The 14,219-nt window shown below is 41.3% G+C and overlaps 1 protein-coding gene across 1 annotated transcript in view; it reads left to right on the top strand.

Moving 5' to 3' along the window:
• Window positions 1-13,627, top strand: part of tinagl1 (tubulointerstitial nephritis antigen-like 1) — a 40,037-nt gene extending 26,410 nt beyond the window's left edge. Inside the window, exons 9-12 of the mRNA XM_079750006.1 lie at window positions 3,986-4,031; window positions 5,528-5,651; window positions 10,086-10,131; window positions 10,432-13,627. Of these exons, the coding sequence (XP_079606132.1) occupies window positions 3,986-4,031; window positions 5,528-5,651; window positions 10,086-10,131; window positions 10,432-10,593 (378 nt within the window). The 3' untranslated portion in view covers window positions 10,594-13,627. The remainder of the gene's footprint in view (window positions 1-3,985; window positions 4,032-5,527; window positions 5,652-10,085; window positions 10,132-10,431) is intronic.
• Window positions 13,628-14,219: the final 592 nt, after the last annotated feature.

The raw sequence follows: 14,219 nt of genomic DNA, 5'->3' as shown, positions 1-14,219 counted from the left end.
CAACATCCGAAGCATCGATGAAAGATTGGAGCATTAGTTAGAGACAAATAGAAGAAACGATGAAGAAGAAAGGCGTTGCGAACGAATGCGTTACCGGATAAAGGGAGCGTTTGTGCTGTTTAACCTGCATAGACGGCAGGGAAGGATCTGGGAAGGCCAGAGGGGTATTCCATCAAAGTCCCTAACGCGCTTAGTTGATTAACCCATTTGTGCCGTCTGCTGCGCGGCGCAACATTGTATCTACTAGATACAATGTTGCCAACTTCCACTTGACGCTAAAGCCATTCCATCAACACAATTCAGCCGCGCCTTGTTAAGGTTGATTCAAACCAGGCTAACGTTATCGTGTTTTACGCTCACCCACGAGATATATAACCAGCCCAGAACCTTGAATGTCCAATCATGGATAAAATGTCAGAAAAGGCACGACCGGCTTTCTTTTCCAGCGCTGAACAAAAGCTGCTTGTGGAGGTCTATGAGGAGTACAGGCATTTAATAAATCAAAAAGGGAACACCTGACCATTAATAAAAACAGGGAGGCAGACAGCAAAAAATCACAGATCGGTTGAATGCGTAAGTAGTATTAAGCGTAACATATTTTAATGGAATATTAGCTAGTGTCGAGATAACGTGTCAGACTTGTACTCGGTCGTCCGGGGTTCAATCCCCATGCAATTAGTAATTTAGGAAGGATTACTGGAGAAATCAAAGAACTTTTCATGCCATGTATTATATTTACATATTCTAAATTGACTAACCATAGTATTTATCTCAACATACGTCTCTGCAATGGAAAAAGAACATGGATACAGGTGAAAACCTGTATTCGTTTATACTATATAAATGTTAAATAAATATAAATATACTTTTTGTTACATAAAAAGAAAATTGTTAGGCCTACTTTCTCTGACATAAAGGAAATAACAAAAAAAAGCCAATGCCAAGAATTTTATGACAAACTCAGGAGGCTGACACGGGACACCCACAGCGCTAGACCACTCACCCAACTGCTGGTTCTCCATGTGGAAGAATCGAATTTGCATAAAAATGTGTTGAGAAAATATCCACGATAACATGCAATTCATTAAATTATTTTATTTACAATCATTTAATCTTAGACACTTAGTGAAAATATAGGCTGTTTAAATGTAACCATTTGTGGTCTTTCACTTCACAAAATCGGGAGGACTAGGCTTGAAGGAAACTTCTGATGGTACACCTGTTTCGTGTGCAGCTGTCATATATTTTTTAACCATTCAGCGAACAAAAGGCAACAGGCTGATTCTCATTTAGGGTGCCACTCATTTACATGCAAATGCAGGCCGAAGCGTCATCAACTCAGGGGTGTGAGAAATACCGACTTTCTACGCCTCATTCATACACAAGGTAAACTACATTACCTCTGGAAAATATATTACCTAAGGGTTATTATTTTTTCAGTTGAATTTACGGGTACGAATGTCAGGGTAGGTTGTTCACACATATGGCCAATCAGGAGAATATCGGGACTTACACGTATGTCTGAAAGCAGCTATTGATTGAAAAAGTAACTTAATAATTACATCTAAACTGTTTTAACTTTGGGTAGTCTTCAAAAGGCACCTTGGAATATCTGTTAATTTCCTAGCCAGCGGGACCTATTTTATGACAAAAACAACACAATTTAAGGCAGCTCAGCTGCGACACTTGTGAGCTGTGGTTTGTACCAAAGCTATTGTTTGGAGTAAAAGCCATCTGATTTTTTTAGGGTGAGTCTATTCCACCCCTGTGCATTTACCCTGGCATATTGATCACACAATGTTTTATAAAAAAAGAACTGCTACAGACAAGGTAACCCTGACAAGATCTTCTCCGAACATTTTGAAGTGTGGTGATCAGACTCCTCAAATACATTTGTAAACACCCATGATTGCCTAGGATAGCATTGGGAATAGCTACACTATTTTGCCCTGTTAGCTTCCTCAATAGAACATGCAAGTAAAACAGCATACTTTAATTTTTGACTTATTGCTAGATTCAGATGTAATGTTTTAGTCTTAGGGCTTGTCTTCAGAATATCAGGTAGGCACTGAATTTTAAACTTTATGAAACAGGAGTTGGCTGACTGGCTGACAAAAGGCGTTGCGATCATAAATGCATGATAATCGGACAATAAGGGAATTCGATTCCAGCAGCCTCTTGATTACAGAGATAGCGTCGCTATCGCTTCGGCCACTGTCGCCACACTGTTACTTGCCGTTCTACTCATTTACAACTATATTACGCTACAAAAGAGAACTTTGTACATAAAGTATCTTATTAGACTTCATTACATTTAACAATACATATAGGCTATATAGAATATATAAACTACATTAACCCCATTCATATAAAGTACATGAATGGCCGGGAATGCGTGCGCTTGCGCGATGCCCATGCGCACCGCAAAGGGTGTTTTTAGCCAAACCGTTTGGCCAATGCTAAAAGTACCAAGGGTACGAATAGACACTCTGAATCTTTAATCTTTAAATTTGTAAATAACTGAAGTGCTCATACACTTGGTTACATCACAGCGTCCCACAACTATCACAGGAATCTAGAATCAATATGTTCGGGGGTTGTTCAGAAAATTGGGTTCATATAAAATGTATATGTATTAAATACAGGATATTTGCGTGCATGTTACAGAAAATTAAATAATGGCCATGGGTCGTAAACAACTGCATATGGATATAAACGATAACTGGGGGGGTCCATAGCAACCACCATAGCAACCTTGACAGTCACGTGACGTGGACAAAAATGGGATTAATCTGACTGTTGTTTCGACGTAGGAAAAAGAAGGTGCCACACACTCGAGTTCCAATTGTAAGAATGTTTCAATTGGTGATAATGTTTTGGCCTACAAAGGCCTTCATCAGTTCAAATAGTGTTGTTTAGATCTATCCATAGCTAGAGGGTGTACCCCCCCCCCCCTTCTGAAGTCGAAAAAGACATCCCGTTTGAAATGCATTGGTTTACATTTCGTTCTGTGAAGCATGAAAAAATAATCGTACAATCATGCTCTGGGACACGATTCAATAGATCCATTTTCGTGAGCATGAAATTGCGTGATACTGGGTTGTTTGACAAGTAACGATTTTTGCATTGCATATCACTAACTGCATCATGTCAAATCAATTGTATGTGACAAGACATATATTTGAATGCATTTTCATTCATGAAATGGTATCTATAATATAAATAATTTGCGTTTACAGTGGTTGTTATGTAGCCACCGTCTAGCTCACCCTGATTTGACTGGAACACAAATCCATGACCATGTATGAATGAGCTCCTTCGTATATACAGCTATACAACCGTACAATAATTATGTCAGAGGAATAACACAATTTCCAGCTTCAAAGGATATGACACAGGATTTATTTCAATTCAGAGAATGGTGTTATAACCAGGAGCAAAGAAAAAATCATGAATAGGACAAACCAATTAAAAATAAATCAATGTTCATTAAAAAAACAAGAGAATGTAAACTTGATTTGAATTGCTAAGACATAAGGAACACATTTTAGCTTTTGATCTCTGTATTTCTCCGCCAATGTCCACAGATAGGACGCCAACGACCTTGTCAAAAGGGTGGGGTCATAGTGGGGGCGTCGGGTCTCCGGTGAACAGCATCTCGTAACGGTCAATAAAATTGTCTCCAGACGCCTTCTCCACATGTTGCCACTTGCAACTCTGTGGTACTTAAAACCAGGTGGCGGCAAACATGTGTTTTGTTGTCAAAGCTCTAACCCTAACCCTATCCATCATTCTAACGGTGGCTGATGCCTTTTTTTTTTTGCGCTTGTGAAGTCAATAAGCCAGGCATTAAGGGCCGCGAAGGGGTGGGGGGGAATCATAGCCACACGGCTTGTTTTCAGACCATCCATTTGACTGTAATCGTTTTACTTCCTGCTCGTATCATCTTCCACCGTTGCTCATGAACATCTGTCATCCACTTCAGGACAAGGAGATCATGAAGGAGATCATGGATAATGGCCCCGTGCAAGGTACTTTGATCAATATGTTTGTGTGTGTTTGTGTGTGTGTCGGGGGTTGGGGGATGTCTGGGTATGTTTTCCGTGTGTCCACGTGTGTGTGTGTGCAAGTGTGTTTCAGTTCTTCTAACTTAAACATTACTCATTAAACATCAGCAACATAAATCACCTTCTGTCTGCTAGTTAACCAAAGAGGTATCTCAAATGCGCAAGCTTCTATTGATCAAGCCATGTATCTGATCTCATTTGACCTCATGTCTGACCTTTTCACCTCACTTTAGGGGTTGACCTCTGACCGTATCCTCCTCCACTGGTTAGAGACCGGGGCTTAATGGCTCTGAACTGTGATAAGCTTTTTGGGCAGCTCAGTCTCTGACACCCATCTGGACCGCTGTCAAGTGTACTTCTATAAATAGACAATTATGTGTGTGTGTTTGTGTGTGTGTGTGTGTGTGTGTGTGTGTGTGTGTGTGTGTGTGTGTGCGTGTATGTGTGTGTGTTTGTGTGTGTGTGCGTGTGTGTATGTGAATGCATGTATTAGATAGAGTGCCAGTCTGGTTGGCCTCAGGTCATGTTAGCCTTTGGATTTGGAGGTGTGTGTGTTTGGGTTGTGACATGCAACCTCTCACACACACACACACACACACACACACACACAAACACACACACACACACACACACACACAAACAGACTGATACACACATACAAACGCATACACACATGGATAATCATTGAGTGTTCCCATCAGGTGTGAAAGGAAGAAAATACTTTCAGATGAATCGCCCTTTGAATGTAATGGTTTCACCTTTCTTATCAATGGTAACCATTGTGTGTCTTGTTAGGTATTCAGAGTGCATCTGTGGATACCTATTGTTATGTTGTGGTTGGCTATTATTATTTTGTATTGGTAATGCCTATATCTCCATGGTGGGCTTGCCAAGAGTTTTCAAATATCAATACATATCCGCGCTAAACAGCAGTTATGGCAAATTTTACATTTGCTAGTTTGTGAACATAATTCTATCAAACTCAAGTCAGCCTCAGAAGGAAACAGAAAACAAAAATGAAGTCACAGCAGCTATTTGAAAAATGTAAATTCTAAGCTAAGCAATATTGTTCCAATCCCATCGCAAGTCCGCGAAACAAGGAGGCAGGAACATGAAACTTACCAGGAACATAGAGGACCCCTCTCTTAACATGTGAACATGCTTCTGAGTGTGCTTGCTTGTATGTGTGTGTGTGTGTGTGTGTGTGTGTGTGTGTGTGTGTGTGTGTGTGTGTGCGTGTGTGCGAGTGTGTTTGCGCATGATAGTGTATAACAAAGACCCTCCTGCCGGAAGCATTTTTGTGTCTGGGAGTAATGAGTACACCCGTGATTCGCTTGAAAAGGTCGGCCGCTGGGATAGACGTTGCATGGGCTGTGAATAACTCGGGGAATGCCTGTGTTTTATTGCACTTCAACGTCCGCCCGTTAACACTTTCCCCCTGCTTTTGTTTGTTCTGGCAGCAATTATGGAGGTGCATGAGGACTTCTTTGTGTACAAGAGCGGCATCTACAAACACACAGATGTCAGCCTCACTAAACCGCCACAGAGCCGCAGACATGGCACACACTCTGTCAGGATCATCGGGTAAGACACTGTATGTCATCGCGACATATTCCGGATTGTTAATGCCTATACATACATATCCACGGTCAGCAGGTCTCCAAAAGGTTTGGTGCTGAAATTCCTACAGGGGTTGCTATAACATCCGGTCTTTTCTAAACGCTTTTCATGGCTGCCCCAATGGATGACAAATTCTGAAACTTGGTGTATAGGTCTTATTTTGCATGCTGAACATTTTTGCCATTGGGAATCATAATTATTTTTTTTCTTCTTCCGAATCATAGCTTCAAATGACAAACAGTTTGGATGAGCATGATCTATGGACTTGCGTGAACACAAATCTTTGAATTGATATAGATTGTGTAAAAAAAGGCAGAGTTATGGCAAATTAAATATTTGCTCATTTACAAACATTACGTCACCACAAGTCAGCATCACAAACAGGAAGCAGAAACTTGCCATGCACATAGAGGCCACATATTGAATGTGGCCTCTTTACGTCTTAAGGTGTGTATAAACTGTGTGTGCTCAAAAAATGAGGTCACAGGTCAAATTTGAAAAATGTGAAGGAATGCAAAGCTAAACACTAATGCCCCATTTCCATCGCACGTCTGTGTCAGAAGCAGACAGGTTTGTGAAACTTACCAGGAAAATAGAGGACCCCTCCTTTAACATGTACATCGTTTGTGTGTCTCTCTGTATGCCTGAGTATGCGTGTTTGTGCTTTCGTACATGTGAGTGATTGTGTGTGGGCGTTTGAGTGAATAACAAAGATCCGCCCCTGCCGGAAGCCAAGTTGTGTCATAGTTGTGTCTATGAGCAATGACTACAGCCATGATTCGCTTGAAAAGGGCGGATGCTGGGATAGGCAGTGGGTGGGCTGTGAATTAGCTTGGAAGGCTTGTTTCATTTGACCTCTGTTAGAAACATACTTTGTGTTGAAATTGTCAGTATGAAATGTTAACAGTGAAATATCAGTGTGTGGAGGTGCCTGCTGAAGGCCTATGTGACTGTCAACCTTACATATATAATACATATTTTTATACATACACATTTTTAAATGATTTTTATACAAGCATTTATACATCCCCTTCAAACCTAGGAATGAACATGACTAGATTTTGAATCTAGTCATGTGTTTTTCCTCTGTCTTTACAGTACAGACCTGACCCTCTTTTGTTTAAGTGATGAATCAATACTATTAACATTTTAATCACGACCTGATGGTTAGACACTATTAAACAAGTGCAGGAACCCTTGTGACTCTCCTCCTCTTTTCAATGGCTCGCGTCGAAGCACAGAGCTGAATCTCACACCAGTGCAGTACTCTCTTAGAGTCGATGAGACAATAATTATACCTGCATCCCAGCCCTTCTCAACTGGTCTGGGTAACTTCCTGCATACCCAACAAATGACTGTTTGCACACCTTGGCAGAACACAGGGTCTGATGGAGAGGAATCGATTCTTCAATATTTCTTCAAGACTAGTAAAACAAACATGAATGCCATATCAAGGAGCCTGTGTCTTTTTATTATAGGCCGATACTTTATTGATCCCCTAATGGGAGATTCTTGATTTTGTTTAATCATTTATTTACCAAAGAAATCCTTATGTGTGTGACTCATTCTCTCAGTGTGTGTGTGTGTGCACACGTGCAGCCGCAATCCCATGCCCTTCCCTTCCAGTCTGCAATATTACAGGACGCGTGTTTGCTCCGATCCTCTGTCCGCCCAGACAAAGAGTTCCCTCCCTCCCTCCCTCCCTCCCTCCGTCCACCATCTCTTTCCCCCATCCACCAACTAAGGCGACCGCAAATATGTGGCCAGGCAGACGACAGACACACCTGGATCACCTGTCCACGCCCATCCCTGTCTACAAAAACCCCCCACCCACCCCTACACCGAAAGCACCCACCCTTCTCCACCCCACTCCCCTAATCCTCCTCTGTTCCTCAGCTTGTGCTCGCGCCATCGTCATACAACTGGCAAACTAGAATCCATTCCCCCACAGCACACGCAGAAACACACTGCTAGCCACCCTTCTCAGCCTCCCCCCCCATGGTCAAAGCCAAGTAGTGTTGTTATCTTTAGTCTTGCAGTAGAAAAGTACCACTTAAGTCCACCCCCTGTGTTTTGAAGGTGCTGCTCAGTCAGGAGGAGTTTCCCCTAATATAGGGCCATCAACAGACTTTTCCTTCAGTAAATAGTTGGCTGTGTGATTGGGAATTAGTCAGCTGGCTCTTTTTTAAGTGTGCTTTGACAATAACATTGTAGTCCGCAAGCATCAAAAAATATATTTTTGTATTTAGAAAGAGGAAAAAAGCAGCATTCCCTGAAAAGGCCTGGGAATTGGTGATGGAGTCTTGTGTGTGTGTGTGTGTGTGTGTGTGTGTGTGTGTGTCTGCGTGCGTGCGTGCGTGCGTGTGTGTGTGTGTGTGTGTGTGTGTGTGTGTGTGTGTGTGTGTGTCTGCGTGCGTGCGCGCGTGTGGTTTGTGTGTCCATCTGCTGCTAGTTTTTCTGCCAGTCAGTCCATCTGTATATTAGTGTTTCTGCTAGTCAGTTTGCCTGTCTGTCTGTCCGTCATTCTGTTTATCGTCCTCCAGCTACCTTTGTCCTATGTTTCTTATGCTTTTTTCTCAACACCTTATGCTTTTGTGACACCGCCTGTGTTCACTTCAGACACGCCTAGTCAAAACAAACTCTAGATATCTGTGATCATGGTCTATCTAGATCAAGCTCTATCTGATTGGACATTGTTCAAGAGACTTACATAACGGTGGGGTCCCCCGGTTCTCTTAAAAACGTGGATGTCACATTTTTGTTGTGATGGATCGATAAGATATGATGAGATGATAAGATAAAGGGACATAGGATTTGGATAGAGGGAGGAACGGCTAAATGAAGGTGGTTGATTGAAGGGGAGAGCGAGGGGAGAGGAGGGTGGGGAGTTAGAAGAGAGAAGGGAAGAGGAGGAGATGGTCGCAGCCTGCGACAGCCAGCCATCAGGGGTCACATCTGTGTGTTTTCATTGGCCAAATCCCGACGCGGTGCGCTTCTTTAAGCCCGGGGCCTGGGAAAGTTTATTGAGAGAGCATTGAGGTCCAATGTGGTGAAAAGCCCATTGTCTGACACGCTAATCCCGGCCACACCGGACAGAGGACGTGGAGGGATCAGGAGCCCCAGACCAGGTGAGGGGTGTGGGGCGAGGTGTGCTGTGGAGAGGGCTGGCACACGGAGGAGGGGTGGGGGGGTTCAGGCCTTCATTGTCCCAGGGGGACCAAGAGAGCCGATTGGGCAAACCGATAAGCTATTAGCTGTGGGCTGATTCTGACTGTTGCTATTGCATGTACACACACAGACACATCCACGCCCAAGTCAACACATGCACATCCACACAAGCAAGCACACACACAAACCCCCACATACACACACATAGACACACACATATACACACACACACACAGACACACAAAACCTAATGGAAAATATTTCACAAAATTGCCTCTATTTTACATTTTAGATGCCAACTGATTTGTTGACATTAACTTTTTATAGTTGCCGGCCCTTGAAGAACCAACATTGAGCTCATGAAGACTCAATGTTCAATAAAGACCAAGTGAAGGCTAGTGTTATCCGCTCAGAAATGTCCCCCTCTGCATTCCATTTCCTTTTAAAACAACCAAAACAAGCAATGTTCTCTGGGGGGCTCCTTGGAAACTGGAAGTGCTTGAGTGGATAAATAAGATGGGAACCAGCCCTCTGGTGGGAAGGTTTTGGTCAGGGATTGATACAGGAAATATGGCCACATACAATTGACATCTGGGATGTCAATAAACCTTAAGTCTTTCTCAGAATAACGCCTCCTGGCTATGAGATTGAATCAAAGTTGGCATGCAATGTATGTGTGTGTGTGTGTCTGTGTGTGTGTGTAGCAACAATGGTGATGGGATTCAGTTTCAATTCAGTGTTGTGTACAAAATTATTAGAATAAGGCAGTGTCCACTTCCTACTTCTCCATGTCTCAACTCCCTGTTTCCTGCCGGGAAGGAAGTGTCAGTGGAAAAGGGGAACTCTGTTTACTGAGCATCTAGACCTGTGTGTATGTGTGTGTGCGTCGGTGCGTGTGTGTGTGTGTGTGTTAAGCTACACTAACATTCTTTGTACACAACCCTAAATTATGTTTTCAGGATGTTAAAGTCTGAAAAGTTAAAGAACGTTTCATCAGTAGGAAACACTTCAGGCCCTTCCTCAATTTCATTGTCAGCCGTAGCAAAAATGAAATACCTGAACACATTCCATGAGTGTTGCCTTTTGAAAATGATTATTGATTCAGCATGTCCCGCATTATCAAAGATTACTGTATATTACATAAGATTGTATGAAGGTATATTTTAGTATTTAAGTTAGAACTGTTTACATTTGATTATAATTGTCAATCGTGTCTCCTGTGTACAACAGATGGGGAGAGGAGAGAGATTATAATGGACTCCCAAAGAAATATTGGGTAAGTTTTACCTCATTATTAAAAGCTGTTGAAATCCTAAATCCTAAAATGCAATCAGTTGCCTACTCTATTGACTATCTGATAAACAGACACAACAATCAACAAACAACAATACAGTTTACCCTACAATACTTTTATTCTTACTATTTTAGTCTATGTTTTGTTAAGGTTGTTATATTGTTTCAAACCAGTGGTTGTAAAAAGTTAGTCTACTACATTCCTTTGTATTTAGTCGATTCTTTCCACTATTTCTAAGGTCCTTTAACTCCCGTTTGCATGTCTCGTTCACTTTGTCGTCAGATCGCTGCCAACTCTTGGGGGAAGAACTGGGGTGAGGACGGCTACTTTCGCATCGCTCGTGGCGAGAATGAGTGCGAGATTGAAACCTTTGTGATCGGCGTGTGGGGAAGGGTCACGATGGAGGACATGCACAACCAACCCAACCGCCACCGACGCAACTAGAGACCCTTTCCTGAGACACACAAAAGCTACCCTGTGGCCATCTTCTTTGTTCTGGAACCTACCATGCCCAGGAGGATAACAAGTGACCAGTTGTAGTTCCAACAGCTTCAGCTGACCTGGTATACTGGGAAAGGCCAGTTTATACCCAAGATGAACCATATCACCTATATTGTCCCTCACATTAAACCCTATGACAATGGGGGTCTGCATTACTATTCCCGTAACCATTGCTGTCTCCAGCACCCCTTTAGAGAAGTTACAAAAGAGATGAGGATATGAAAATACATTTGACACCACTTCACTAATGTACGAATTAACTAAGTTGTAATTAAGGTAGTAGGTTGTAGTAGTACAAGTAATAGTTTAAGCAACTCAGGACTATGCCAAAGACCACACTTTCCAGAATCCTCATTTTCTGGTATACACATGTTCACAATATAGTTTCATGTAAAAGCTTTAGTTGTAGTTTTATTTTTCTTGATTTAAAGCCATGTTGGGCAGTTTGGGAGAAGAGAGGGGGCTTACCTTGAGATCTTGTACCACCCCAGTTATTGTTCAATAGAGAAAGGGTGTCACAATTATATGGAAAGATCCCAAAGCAGACTCATTACATTTACTAGAGACAGAGTACATTTGCATAGAAAGAGTAGTTAATAGCTATACATTCCAATGAAAAGATTAATACACTGTAATAAGTAGTGGAAAAGAATGCCCAAGGCAGGGCGGCGAGGATGGGGCGATGAGTGTGTTAGAAAGCACAATGATTGTAGAAACAGTTTATTTTTTAAGGCCACTTTCTTGCATAGATGTTCACAACAACGTGGGTGCAAGTACTTTTGATTGTTGGGGCCAATACCACCAGAAAGGTGATTTTCCTGAGAGATTTCAGTATTTAATATTTATATCCCAAACCTTTGTGCAAAACATTTTCTCCCCATGCTTTTATTTTGCGGTGTGAATACTACTTTTCATTAAAGGTGAAGTGTGTAGAATTGAGTGGCATCTAGCAGTAAGGTTGCAGAGAGCAACTAACTGAATATTCAGTTGGTTGCTCAGTTGGGTTAAGCTACTTCACAACTTATAGTTTGGTGCCATGGTCTGTGTGTGTGTGTGTGTGTGTGTCTTAATTTCATGGAATTAAACACTAATTAATACACATTTTTAAATATTATACATCCGATTGCTGCCAAATCCATTCTACCATTTGCCACTCAATTCTACAAACAACAGCTTCAACAACACTGAAAAAGGGGCATTGAGCTCCAACTTAATGCATTTTCTTATGCCTCTACCCTACGATCTTTCATCCGATCTTTCCAACCTGTAGCGTACCAAACATTGCGACAATGGTCACATATTGGTTTATGAAAAGCCTGAAAGAATCAGCAATATATTCTGTGAAAAATGTAGTCTTTGTGTAATGTAGACTTAATTTGTCCTATGTGTGTACGCTATGTTACAATGTGAGCTGAAGATGTCAATTTTTCATTGTTGTACTGTACTCTGCATTCTATTACCTATTATGAAAATGATGTATCATTCTTTATTTCACATGTATTCCACACTCTACAAAAAATGCACATACTGGTAATCACATTTGTTTTCAAACACCAGAGGGCAGGAGGGGGTTTAAGCCAAGTGTATTTAATACTGACTTATTGTAGATCATATTATCATATGATCATATATCAAACAGTATAATGTATTGTATGTAAGGCCATTTTAAAAGAAAAATATCAAACATGTTTCTGCCTATGTAGATATTAACCCCAAACCATTATCTTTAGCCTTGTGTGTTCCTTGCCGTAGAAAATGTCAGCTTCTTGTGTTCAAACTGAAGCTTATCAACTGTATTTTAGGATTAAGACATTACACAGTGATGTTATTAGACCTATAATGCCTTTAACTGCATTCAAAAGAGCTTTAAACAAAGCTACTAGCCTTTAAGCTAGCTGAGCATCTTCTTTTTTTCCCATGCATCACATCTTCCCCTCCAGTTTAGCTATGCGGTGCTAAATGAGGACCATAGATAGACATGAAAGGTTGTGAAGCAGGGTCGGATGGACAAGAAATGAGCAATGTGGAGTTGTCAAGCGTTAAGCGATATAAGAAGGAGGTTTGGTCACATGGTGATGTTCTAAATCCTCGCTGAATCGGTGTTGTTAAAATACGGTGAGATGCGGTAGAGGGCCCCCTGCTTTATACTATCATTAGCAAGCAAACTAGCTCGGTGTTTATCAATGCCTCGCAGTTGTTAGACTAAATTGAGAGTTATTGTAGAGAGTGTGAAATATGAAACTATTTCTCGAAACTCTCAAAAATGTCAGTACAATTTAAATAGTTTTTATATTTCAGTTAGACTGTAATCAATGGAGATGTTTGAAATGTGGTAACAAAGTTAAACAGTTCTTAATGACCAGTATAAGCTACCATAACAGTCATTATCATGGTATTTTCTTCATTCTTCAACCCTCAGACTTTTCCCTTACATCTAATGAGTGGCAGGCTTGTTATCAACCTGATGTGAGTGCTCTTCCATTCCCAAGCACTCAGTCAACAGACACTGTCTTTATAGGTAATAGGATAAGCTAGCTGCAGATGAGACACAACCAGGCTAGTATTTCATTAAAGAGGAAATTCTTGTTGAATTTGATCAAAAGTCCGAATTTTAGCACATCTCATTGATGCCAAGTCTATGAAAAGCGAGCATATCTGCTAATCTTTTGTTTGGTGTGGCTTGGCATTGTGATTATTTCCTTCTATCTGAAAACAAACCAAAGAGACCCCTTTAAGGGAACCTTACCCTGTCCTTTTCCTCCAGCGTTCTACATCTCCAGTCTAATAAATACCTAAAGTCAAAGGCACCACTCCATGTTCTCTATTATTGTATTCGTAGACTTCATTTATGAAAAGATTAATTTATATGCCGTTAGCCTTCTTTGTTTCCTGTGCAATGTTTTAATATCACTCTGTCTGGTGAATCTTGTGCACTTCATGCAAAACCACAAAATATCGCACTTTTGTGGCCCAATAAAGGCTTTCATAAACAGCAATAGTAATATATATGTTTTTTACTCTAAATTAGTAAACTAAATTGATCCAGACTCTTTTCCACCATATCGCTTGGAAGGGCTGCACATACACTGTCCATGGAAAAGCTGGGAACTAGGTCTGAAACAACAAGGATTTGTGCCAGGCATTCCAGGGGAACTGGGGAAACAGGACAGGGTAGATGGTTGGGTTTAGGATGTGCAGCCGCCGAGTCTATGGGATGAGAGGCGGGTTTGGATAATTCAGTTTGAATAAGGTTGTACTGTGTCAGCTGAACCTCTTTAGTCACTTCAGTAACCCCGGCAGAGCTCCCAGACAGTAGGAAAGCAGGGCAACTAACCTGTATGAAATGTCAATCATTAACATACATAAGTGCACACACAGAGTTCTAAACACCGTTTATTATTATTATTGAAAGTTTTTCTTGTTTAAGTTAGCAACAAAATGACAATGGACCCAACCAACGTCAGTTTGTGTATTTCTGTGTGTGTGTTTTTTTTACTACATATGAACAAGGCTTTATGTGAACATCTGCTTAAGAGGCTCCTCTGGAGAGAGAGGGGGACTGTTGAGCT

This window comes from Pollachius pollachius (assembly GCF_949987615.1).
Source record: "Pollachius pollachius genome assembly, chromosome: 13".
Classification (NCBI taxonomy): domain Eukaryota; kingdom Metazoa; phylum Chordata; class Actinopteri; order Gadiformes; family Gadidae; genus Pollachius; species Pollachius pollachius.
The sequence above is the reverse complement of the archived record's forward strand: the minus strand, read 5'-3'. Positions and strand labels throughout refer to the sequence as shown.